Source organism: Coregonus clupeaformis, chromosome 20, assembly GCF_020615455.1.
Source record: "Coregonus clupeaformis isolate EN_2021a chromosome 20, ASM2061545v1, whole genome shotgun sequence".
NCBI lineage: Eukaryota > Metazoa > Chordata > Actinopteri > Salmoniformes > Salmonidae > Coregonus > Coregonus clupeaformis.
In genome coordinates, this window is record NC_059211.1 from 49,061,755 (window position 1) to 49,074,042 (window position 12,288).

Sequence of the window (12,288 nt, forward strand, 5' to 3'; positions counted from 1 at the left end):
TCAGTTCAAATACCTTGGGGGTCAGGAGGTTAGAAATGGTCTCCCTCGTGTGAGGCTCTAAAGTGTAGTCTGACAGTTATTTTTGTACCACAGCTTCCCGAAGAGGGAAGTTTGTGAGTTCAGAGAGTCCCGTCTTTTCTTTCTGAGTTATTTATCTTAAAGTAATGTTTGTAAACTTATGGTATTGGGGAAACGTTTGCTAACTAGTTAGCTTGCTAATGTTGGATAAATATACAGCAAACTTGACCTCGAGCCTGTCGCTGCAGTGTCCAAATTTTCACCCATCTTGTACGGTTTCGAGTTTCTTTTTTAAACAACCGCTTCTTCTTTTCTTTGTCATTCAGCATATTGACCAGAGCCGAAAGCGCCAGTGATACAGTACTTGTGCATAACTTATTTTTGTGTCGGGGTCTGTTTGTTTACTTTTATACAAAGCCAAATATTCTTATAACTAACCCTGTGTCCGAGCCATAGTTGGCGCTACTGCTAGCTCCTGGTCTGGATTTTTGTTGTTAAAAAGATCAATATATTTTTAATCATGATGCATGAATCTACCTATTTGACAAAGTTGTTGCATTCTAACCGAAATATTTATTTTTCGCTTAAGGCAAAAATGTCGAATCTTCCACATGTACGTCAGAAGGTCATCAGCGGAAAAGGTCACAGGCAATGCAACCAAGATGGCGGCCTCCTTGTGTCAGTGTTACCAGGTTAGTTATCATTAAAACATATTTTTCCACGTTGTCTTTTAACCAGAAATAATTCAGGTTACTTATTATTGAAAATAGCGATGGAATGCCTATATACTCAAACCGTCTTCTCCACTGCAATACGTTTTAACGCCGAATCAGACTAACTTAGCAGCAAGACTTAACTGAATGGAATCTCGTGTCATGTCAGTGTTTGGCCCTTGATTCATAACCGTATAAAATGTGTACCAAGCAATAGTTTGTTGCTATCTGTATGCACATTTCGAATATGCGTCATTTACACTTTTGCACACGTATTACATTTTTGCAATCGTAATCTCTGAGGTGGCAATATCAATTGTCTTGGGCACTTAAATTGTAGGTCTAACAAAACTTATCAGCCAATCATAATGTGGCCAGAACAAAATTTGAGTATTTCTAATTGTGCATTTCTTTCTCCAGCTGTGTGTCAGAAGAAGTTTGCTTGTGTCCAGTCCTTCCTATTTTTTCCTACACAACAGACCTCATGTATACAGGATATGTGCGCCCCTCACAAGTTCTTCACAGGTAACCGTGAATGTTCTGCTTGTGATAATCATGCTAATCATTAATTGCATACTAGTAGACAATTTGAATTGTACCCTGCTTCCCTTCAGTTTAACAGTTGAGTTCTTATTTTTAACATTCAAAGTGCTTAGATCGCAGCCTGTCTGTAAATCCCATTTCTGTTTTAGCCAACTTGTCCTTGTCCAACGGTTTCGCGTTGTTGAATGCAGAAGTAGTCAGATAACCACAATTCTTTGATTCCTATGCAGAAATACATTACATGACCATAAGTATGTGGACACCTGCTTGTCATACATCACATTCCAAAATCATGGGCATTAATATGGAGTTGGTCCCCCCCCATTGCTGCTATAACAGCCTCCACTCTTCTGGGAAGGCTTTCCACTAGATGTTGGAAAATTGCTGCGAGGACTTGCTTACATTCAGCCACAAGAGCATTAGTGAGGTCGGGCACTGATGTTGGGCGATTAGGCCTGGCTTGCAGTCGGCGTTCCAATTCATCCCAAAGGTGTTCGATGGGGTTGAGGTCAGGGCTCTGTGCAGGCCAGTCAAGTTCTGTTGCCACAAAGATTGAAGCACAGAATAGTCTAGAATGTCATTGTATTCTGTACCGTTAAGATTTCCCTTCACTGGAACTAAGGGACCTAGCCCGAACCATGAAAAACAGCCCCAGACAATTATTCCTCCTCCACTAAACTTTACAGTTGGCACTATGCATTGGGGCAGGTAGCATTCTCCTGGCATCCGCCAAACCCAGATTTGTCCGTTGGACTGCCAGATGGTGATGCGTGATTCATCACTCCAGAGAACGTGTTTCCACTGCTCCAGAGTCCAATGTCGGCGGGCATTACACCACTCCAGCCGAAGCTTGGCATTGTGCATGGTGGTCTTAGGCTTGTGTGCGGCTGCTCGGCCATGGAAACCCATTTCATGAAGCTCCCGACGAACAGTTATTGTGCTAACGTTGCTTCCAGAGGCCGTTTGGAACTCAGTGAGTGTTGCAACCGAGGACAGATTATTTATATGCGCTTCAGCAGTCCTGTTCTGTGCGCTTGTGTGGCCTACCACTTCGCGGCTGAGCCGTTGTTGCTCCTAGACGTTTCCGCTTCACAATAACAGCACTTATAGTTGACCAGGGAAGGAATTTGACGAACTGACTTGTTGGAAAGATGGCATCCTATGACGGTGCCACGTTGAAAGTCACTGAGCTCTTCAGTAAGGCTTTTCTACTGCCAATGCTTGTCTATGGGGATTGCATGGCTGTGTGCTTAATTGTATACACCTGTCAGCAACGGGTGTGGCTGAAATAGCTGAATCCACTATTTAGAAGTCGTGTCCACATATTTTTGTGTATGTTCCGCTTTCTTCAACTCATACAATGCCCATATCTTGCTCTAGGTACGGTATGCATCAGACAGGGGAGGCGGCCGAAAAGGCTTCTTTGGGGGGTTCTTGGACAACCTCAAGCAGGAGCTCAGCAAGAACAAGGAAATGAAGGAGAACATCAAGAAGTTTCGCGAGGAGGCCAAAAGGTTGGAGGAATCAGAAGCTCTGAAGCAAGCTCGGAGGAAATATGTGAGTGCTCCAATCCATTGAACAGCTCTATTCATTCATCTTTGGGTGGGCATTTGTGGCCCAGCAAATTAATATTGATGCGCATGTCAAATGTTGTTTCATTGTCACATTGAACAAAGGATGTTGTTAGGCAGGTTGGATTCAATAATTACTTGATTTCTTTCCTTCACTATTTTACTTTCTTCCTTAGCAAACCATAGAGTCTGAAACTGTGAAGACGTCTGAAGTTCTGAAGAAGAAGTTAGGGACCTTCTCAGAGACTGTGAAAGAGGTACATGGATTGCTGTAGTCACACGAGTTCCGTCATCAAGGCTGATGAGTATGGTAAATGTAGAGCTGCATGTTGTCAATTAAATGGCAACATTGACATGAATTACATGCAGTGCCTTCGGAAAGTATTCAGACCCCTTTACTTTTCCCACATTTTATTACGTTACAGCCTTATTCTAAAATCGATTAAATACATTTTGTTACTCATCAATCTACACCAATAGCTCATAATGACAAAGTGAAAACAGGTTTTTACAAATGTTTGCTAATTTATAATTTAAAAAACTAAACCGTGATTCCTTATTTACATAAGTATTCAGACCCTTTGCTATGAGACTCGAAATTGAGCTCAGTTGCATCCTGTTTCCATTGATCATACTTGAGATGTTTCTGCAACTTGACCGGAGTCCACCTGTGGTAAATTCAATTGATTGGACATGATTTGGAAAGGCACACACCTGTCTATATAAGGTCCCACAGCTAACAGTGCATGTCAGAGCAAAATCCAAGCCATGAGGTTGAAGGGATTGTCCATAGATCTCCGAGACAGGATTGTGTGGAGGCACAGATCTGGGGAAGGGTAAAACATTTATAATAATCTGCAGCATTGAAGGTCCCCACGAACAAAGTGGCCTCCATCATTCTTAAATGGATTAAGTTTGGAAATCTTCCTAGAGCTGGCCGCCCGGCCAAACTGAGCAATCAGGGGAGAAGGGCCTTGGTCAGGGAGGTGACCAAGAATCCGATGGTCACTCTGACAGAGCTCCAGAGTTCCTCTGTGGAGGTGGGAGAACCTTCCAGAAGGACAACCATCTCTGCAGCAGCAGGGACTGAGAGACTAGTCAGGATCGAGGTAAAGATTAACGGAGCAAAGTACAGAGAGATCGTTGATGAAAACCTGCTCCAGAGCGCTCAGGACTTCAGACTTGGGTGACGGTTCACCTTCCAACAGGACAACGACCCTAAGCACACAGCCAAGTCAACGCAGGAGTGGCCTGCGGAACAAGTCTCTGAATGTCCTTGAGTGGCCCAGCCAGAGCTAGGACTTGAACCTGATCCAACATCTCTGGAGAGACCTGAAAATAGCTGTGCATCAACACTCCCCATCCAACCTGACAGAGCTTGAGAGGATCTGCAGAGAAGAATGGGAGAAACTCCCCAAATACAGGTGTGCCAAGCTTGTAGCGTCATACCCAAGAAGACTCTAGGCTGTAATCGCTGCCAAAGGTGCTTCAACAAAGTACTGAGTAAAGGGTCTGAATACTTATGTAAATGTGATATTTCAGTTTTTGCTAAAATGTCTAAAAACCTGTTTTTGCTTTGTCATTATGGGGTATTGTGTATAAATGAGGGGGGAAAAAACGATTTAATCAATTTTAGAATAAGGCTGGAAAAAGTCAAGGGGTCTGAATACTTCCCGAATGCACTGTATGTATGCCTTCATCATGTCAGCAGAAAGTGTGTGAGTGTCTCAGACAAAGTTCATGTGTCTGTTTTTATTTGTTTTTAGGGTCTGGAAGAGGTCAGTCGTACAGATATAGGGAGGAAGATCAAGGAGGGAGTGGAGGAAGCAGCAAAGACAGCCAAGACGTCTGCAGAGTCTGTGTCCAAGAGTGGCGAGAAACTGGGAAAGACTGGTGCCTTCAGGGCAATATCTCAGGTGAGAATGGATGGGTTCTCCCAAGGTCCAAAAAGGACCAATTCAGCACTTCAAAGTCAAATACCGGGTTCGGTCATGTTCACTGCATTATAGCAATCACTGGCTCCATTTGTTGTCACTGCATAGACCAAGCAAGTCAAATGATCAGGAGGGAATGTACAGAACCAACCCATTGCTTAGGGAGCTCATCACAACAGCCCATACATTTCCCCTAAAGCCTGCTGTATGTGCACACACAGGGTATAGAGAGTGTGAAGAAGGAGATTGATGACCTTAATCAGAGTGGGCCCTACCGGGCCCCCAAGAGACTACGGAAGAGGAGTGACTTTTCGTCTAAGGCTGCAGAAAATGAGAACAAGGTCTTCGAGGCCAATGAGTACGTGCTGGCAGTCTCCCACTCTCATTCTGTTTCGGTAGAGCTCTAGATTTGTATTTGAGTCAATATCACACCCTATTTTTCAGTGCCCAAATTGCACATGCGGGTATAATTTGGATGCACAGCCAGGGTGAAAGTCAGTTCTAGTCTAGATAAGTGTGTGTAGTGGCATGGCCGTGAGCACTGAGCAGTGATCTGTTTTCTAGGGAGGCCATGGGGGTGGTGCTGCACAAGGACTCCAAATGGTACGCACAGTGGAAGGACTTCAAGGACAACAATATGGTTTTTAACAGTAAGGACAGCCTGTCTCTATCAGTTTGTTGATCTTTCTGATGTCTGCGGTAGTCATTGCAGTCTAAGTATCACCCTTCCGAATCATAATGTAGGAGGATGATATGTTATTTATATGATGAAGACAGAGCGATTCCTCTAAAATATTACATTATTGCTACATCAAAGAATGGTAAGAATGTCTGCTGCTGTAAAACGTTTGTCCAGTAGATGGGGCTAAGTGCAAGTGTATAACAATCAGTGGCTTAGTGCTGTGAATCAGGCTCTGTGGAAACCATGCCCATATACAGTGGCTTGTTGCTCTGCGGGGCGTGGTGCGTTTGTTATCTTTACCAAGTGTCCTTTACGTTTGACTTTACCTTGAACATGAACTTTTGTCCATTTCCAAATTCAAACTGTCGTCATGGTTGGCAGTCAAATGTTCCGGTCTCCAAAATCATAAAGTCTTGAGGGTGCACATTGTAAGGGATCCAAACCTAGTGTAGATGGGGCTCCCTCTGCTAGCTGATTGACTGATGTATCAGCCTGGTGAACAGTGTCCTGCTCCTATTAAAACCTTTGTGCTAATGGTCCCCCACTAACGAGCAGCAGGTAATGGGAGCCCAGGCACTTCCTAGGCGTCGGGTAGGAGAGGCTGGGGAGCAGTGTCTTTTTACTAGGTGCCTTGAAAACAACTTTTCCTGTTGTTGGTTTTCACCGTAGCCTTATACAGGGAGCAAGCAATTAAGCATTACCTAAGGAAACTGCACCGACTATAAATCATGTTTCTGAATTGTGAAAAGGAACTATGATATACAGGAAGGACATTGTGCAAAGTCAATAGAAATAAATTGTATCAAGTTTCTTTCTTATTGTCACATCACAATTTACATTTTAGTCATTTAGCAGATGCTCTTATCCAGAGCGACTTACATTTAGTGAGTGCATACATTTTTCATACTGGCCCCCCCGTTGGAATCTAACTCACAACCCTGGCGTTGCAAACGCCATGCTCTACCAACTGAGCTACACAGGGCCTACTTGCCTGACACTGTAAATACATAATGGAATCCAATCTGGGTATGTTTGTACTGCATGTGTTATCAGAGAATGTGCCAGCAAAGTACAGTAAGTAATCAATCACACAGCAGAGCGATACTGTACAACGACCCACAGCTCAGTCCCAGTGTTTGATCCATATGATACAACTCAATGCCCTGACCTTGGGGAAACACTACTTATGCTGAGTCCAAAAAAACTCTTCCCCCAGCCTGTTACTCTTTGTTTGACGTTGATACACTGCAATTAAATGAGATCACTCACACTGCACTCCCCATTTGCACTCTCTTCCAAGGGTTCTTCGAAATGAAGATGAAGTATGATGAAAGCGAGAATGCCCTCGTCAGAGCGTCTCGTGCCGTCACTGATAAAATGACCGACCTCCTAGGTAACCTACTAACTTCTCCATGCCACCAACCCTAACCCCAATCACATGTTTTTGGTAGGTGGGCTCTGTCTTTGTTCTTGTCTAAAGTTGTGTGTGCATGTCTGGTCAGGTGGGCTCTTCTCCAAGACAGAGATGTCTGAGGTGCTGACAGAGATTCTGAAGGTGGACCCGTCGTTCGACAAAGATGTCTTCCTCAAGCAGTGTGAATTTGACATCATACCCAACGTCCTGGAGGTGAAGAAATATCTTTCCTCCCCTAACATTTGTGTGGTACAGATTGTGTTGAAGGCATACAGTAGGAAAACTGGTTTTCTTTTTGAGCTGAAGACACTTGGAAATAAAACCTTCCATGTAACACTGAGTTGTATGTTACTGCAGTTAATAGACACTAGACAAATTATTCGGTCTGCGATCTTCAACATTAGTTGAAACAGTCTGTCTCACTTAAATCTGATGAATATCCAGACAAATTGTAAAATCAATGGAGCACTTCTTTCTCCACTGTCCAGATACATTTTATTGCTCTTTTTGTCTACATCTGCAGTGCCTCATGAGGTGTGGATATCACCCTAGTCTGACCTCTCTGGTTGCTTTACCTCTCTCTGTCTCTTTCTGTCTGCAGGCCATGATCCGAGGGGAGCTGGAGGTTCTGAAGGACTGGTGTTATGAAGCGGTAAGCACTCTTTTATTGACCAGTTTATTATCGACTATTCATTTGTACACCGACTGAAGATAAATTGATTATTTGTGAAGCACTGTAAATGTAGACCTGCAATAGTGGTGCTGAGATGTTCTGTATTTTTTTTCCTGCCCTTGCTGTTCTTAGCCCACACCTCTCTGTCTTATGTGTAGACTTACAGCCAGCTGGCCCACCCTATTCAACAGGCCAAGGCTATGGGCCTGCACTTCCACTCTAAGATCCTGGACATAGACAACATTGATGTGAGTTACCCTTTACAACAGTCTCTTCCTAATATTTGTTTGTGGGATTTTCTTTTCTAATAGTCTTTAATGTGTGTGTGTGTGTGTGTGTGTGTGTTCAGCTGGCCATGGGGAAGATGATGGAGCAGGGCCCGGTGCTGATCATCACCTTCCAGGCCCAGCTGGTCATGGTGATCCGCAACACTAAAGGAGACGTCATAGAGGGAGACCCTGTGAGTAGAATACACTCTCCATCTCTACTCTGGAAATGAGGATCAATTGTAAAAGTATTAAAACAGGGCTCTGTTTGTCTCTGAGCTTGGCTAGTCAGATATGGCAATGTTTCAGACCTGGGGTGCATCTCTTATAGTCTAAAGTGGCTTCCTTCCCTTGTCTTTCAAAGGAGCGAAAGAGAGGAAGCCAGACTAGACTACTGAGACCCTGCTGACTGTCAGCCAGGCTCCACATGAAAGCCTCCTGAGCTGTAAATCTGTCTGATAGGCCAGTGAGGGCACCTCAGGGAGGCTTTGGATTGGGGGAGGGGGAGGGCTGGGCATAATGGGAGCCGCAGGAAACTGGCATGCACCCCCTCAGTCTACCGCAAGGCACTGCCAGGGGATTTATGGAGGCTGGGCTTTTATTTGTTCTATTGTTGATGATGCAACTTTTGTTCCCCCTTGTCTCTCACTGAGAGAATAGGCTGGAAAGGCTAGCAGGGAGGGTTGTACAATTTGGACACCTGTTCAAAAGCATTGAAAGTGACTTAATTTTTGCAACTTGCCATTACCTTTGTCTGTTTGGCCCACAGGACAAGGTGCTGAGGATGATGTACGTGTGGGCCCTGTGTCGAGACCAAGAGGAGCTGAACCCCTACGCAGCCTGGAGACTCCTGGACATCTCTGCCTCCAGCACTGAACAGATCCTCTGAGGCCAACACACACCCAGGGCTGGAAGACCAAGGTGAAGAGGGGAGGCAGGCTGGACGGGGCATGGAATTACCACAGGGACATGAACAAGCAGTGCTGACACTTTCGGCAACCCAGCTAACCCCTTCAGCAACCCAGCTAACCCCTCCACCACCATGGCTTTGGGTGGCCCACTGTGGACTGCCTCTTCTGGTTGCCCCTCATGGACCGGACTGGTAGTGTTCACAGACCAGGATAGAGGAAACCCAGACTGGATAGACATGTGTTCCCACTGGGTGACTCTAGGGGCAGTAGTCCACTCAAAGCAGTCACCCTGTCCTCCTGTCTGTCACACCATGGTCAGATAAGTTGATACTTGTCCTCCTCCTCTCCCAGAAATAATGTTCACTGGAGGATGTGAAGGGTGTCTTTTAATGCTTCTCTGTTGATCCCTTCCCAGTTTGGGGAGGACATCTTGGATGCCATGTGGTCCACCAGTGCCCTAGACACACATTTGTATGATAGCCCAGTCTAATTATTGAATTGAGAAAGTCTATATTTATTATGAAAAAATCTAATAAAAATGACACCAGGTTCACCTCTTCAGACATTTTGTTTGAGGAGTTTTGTTGTACCCATTTGCTGTAAAATGTTTAGGCTTGCCTTAAATAAACTTGGAGATATCTGCCAATATTTTTGACGGCAAACTGTTTATTATTAAAACCTCAACGAAGTGGGTCTTCAATGTATGGCCATGAGATTTTCTTTATTTTAGAGGACATAAATCCTAAAAGATTTTCTGTTGCTGCAAATGTTAACAGTATTGTTTTAGTATCACTAATTAGCATTGAGCGTCTGCGAACTTGAAGTGATATGGCACACAGATTTGGAATTCTATTGTTTTTTAGAAGGCCTCCAGACAACGCCATGCTGCTAATCAGTCCTAACACAATGGTGCCACACAGGGGGCAAGTCAGACCTCATTATTACCAGAGACAGAGGTTTATGTACACGTGGATCCTCCACTGTTCTGACAACTCATTGGATTGTGATTTGCTGCTATTTAGCTTTTATCCCCCCAGAGATCAGTGAATGTCATGCTTGAGTTTCTGTTTTTATATCAAGCACGCTTGGCAGAGAGAGAAGGCGCCACTTACTGGTGATGTTTTATGGTTGTAGTTTCTCACTACGTCATGGCCAATATGAGTCAACTTAATAAACATTTCTGAATTCCAACCATGTTATATTTGTTTTTAATGCCAGACTTGTTGTTTTGGTTTATGTAACTTATTGAACTTCAGCCCATGAGTGTCATAACATGTAGATGGCTGCCATTTTGAAATGCGTGTAAAGCTTCCCAACTGAGGATGTGCACACTTTTGATTCTCTGACCGAAGAACAGAATATATTTCAAAACAGTTCAGAGAGATAATATTCTCTATAGACTCCCTGTAAGCCAGTGTCCTTACTTGTCCTTTCCTGCAGGTGAAAGTCTCACTGACTGTAGAGCACGCTGCAATACATGGAAAGGGGGACTTATCATGACTGATGTCACCCATTACCCCTGTGAGGGTGGCCAGCACAGCTAGTGGAATGCAGAGCAGCGGGGCCTGCTGAGGACAGTGGGTGGATGTGGATGCTACCAGCTCTGATGCACACGGATTGATTACCCAGGCCTTAGGAAACCTGATGAACAAGCCCACCTCCTGCCTATTGATTCATACATGGCAGTAAGTAGCCAACCTATTCCAGGGCTGTCTGCGATGATGGATCCCCCTAGCTGGTGAGCTACACAATATTTGCATGACCCAACGCGGAATGCCTGGATACAGCCCTTAGCCGTGGTATATTGGTCATATACCATAACCCCCTGAGTTGCCTTATTGCTATTATAAACTGGTTACCAAAGTTATTAGACCAGTAAAAAATACATGTTTTGTCATACCCGTGGTATACGGGCTGTCAGCCAATCAGCATTCAGGGCTTGAACCACCCAGTTTATAAATATACACAGGGCATTCGGAAAGTATTCAGACCCCTTGACTTTTTCCACATTTTGTTGCGTTACAGCCTTATTCTAAAATTGATTAAATAATTGTTTTTCCTAGTCAATCTACACACAATATCCCATAATGACAAAGCGAAAACAGGTTTTTAAACATTTGTGCAACTGGATTAAAAACAGAAATACCTTATTTACATAAGTATTCAGACCCTTTGCGATGAGACTCGAAGTTGAGCTCAGGTGCATCCTGTTTCCATTGATCATCCTTGAGATGTTTCTACAACTAGATTGGAGTCCACCTGTGGTAAATTCAATTGATTGGACATGATTAGGAAAGGTACCACAGTTGACAGTGCATGTCAGAGCAAAAACCAAGCCACACGGTCGAAGGAATTGTAAGTAGAGCTCCTAGACAGGATTGTGTTGAGGCACAGATCTGGGGAAGGGTACCAAAACAGCCATGCAATCTCCATAGACAAACTTTGGCAGTAGAATGGCCTTACTGAAGACCTCAGTGACTTTCAACGTGGCACCGTCAAAGGTTGCCACCTTTCCAACAAGTCAGTTTGTAAAATCTCTGCCCTGCTAGAGCTGCCCCGGTCAACTGTAAGTGCTGTTATTGTGAAGTGGAAACATCTAGGAGCAACAACAGCTCAGCAGCAAAGTGGTAGGCCACACAAGCTCACAGAACAGGACTGCCGAGTGCTGAAGCGCGTAATGCGTAAAAATCGTCTGTCCTCGGTTGCAACACTCACTATCGAGTTCCAAACTGCCTCTGGAAGCAACGTCAGCACAATAACTGTTCGTCGGGAGCTTCATGAAACGGGTTTCCATGGCCAAGTAGCCGCACACAAGCCTAAGATCACCATGCGCAATGGCAAGTATCGGCTGGAGGGATGTAAAGCTCACCGCCATTGGACTTTGGAGCAGTGGAAACACGTTCTCTGGAGTGATGAATCACGCTTCACCATCTGGCAGTCTGACGGACTAATCTGGGTTTGGCGGATGCCAGGAGAACACTACCTGCCCCAATGCATAGTGCCAACTGTTAAGTTTGGTGGAGGAGGAATAATGGTATGGTGCTGTTTTTCATGGTTCAGGCTAGGCCCCTTAGTTCCAGTGAAGGGGAATCTTAACGCTACAGCATACAATGACATTCTAGACGATTCTGTGCTTCCAACTTTGTGGCAACTGTTTGAGGAAGGCCCTTTTCTGTTTCAGCATGACAATGCCCCTGTGCACAAAGCGAGGTCCATACAGAAATGATTTGTTGAGATCAGTGTGGAAGAACCTGACTGGCCTGCAAGTTGGCTGGATGTCCTATGGGTGGTGGACCATTGTTGATACACACGGGAAACTGTTGAGTGTGAAACCCAGCAGCGTTGCAGTTCTTGACACAAACCGGTGCGCCTGGCACCTACTACCATACCCAGTTCAAAGGCACTTAAATATTTTGTCTTCTTCTGAATGGCACACACACAATCCACGTCTCAATTGACTCAACGCTTAAAAATTATGATTTAACCTGACTCCTTGCCTTCATTTTCACTGATTTGAAGTGGATTTAACAAGTGATATCAATAAGAGATCATAGCTTTCACCT

General features: G+C 44.5%; 1 protein-coding gene across 2 annotated transcripts; it reads left to right on the forward strand.

The window, feature by feature from the left end:
- Nucleotides 1-290: 290 nt before the first annotated feature.
- LOC121533589 (mitochondrial import inner membrane translocase subunit TIM44) lies at nt 291-9,916 on the forward strand. 2 transcript variants are annotated; one of them, XM_041839669.2, is made up of 14 exons: nt 291-378; nt 608-710; nt 1,152-1,256; nt 2,655-2,831; nt 3,022-3,102; nt 4,612-4,761; nt 5,001-5,137; nt 5,344-5,429; nt 6,762-6,854; nt 6,964-7,088; nt 7,477-7,527; nt 7,707-7,796; nt 7,898-8,008; nt 8,584-9,916. In XM_041839669.2, exons 2-14 carry the CDS (start codon nt 630-632, stop codon nt 8,701-8,703), a joined length of 1,407 nt encoding a protein of 468 aa, XP_041695603.1. In that variant the 5' UTR covers nt 291-378; nt 608-629; the 3' UTR covers nt 8,704-9,916. The 2 variants fall into 2 exon arrangements, with proteins under 2 accessions (XP_041695603.1, XP_041695604.1); XM_041839670.2 differs by lacking the exons at nt 291-378; nt 8,584-9,916 and having other exon boundaries at nt 543-710; nt 7,681-7,796; nt 7,898-7,989.
- Nucleotides 9,917-12,288: the final 2,372 nt, after the last annotated feature.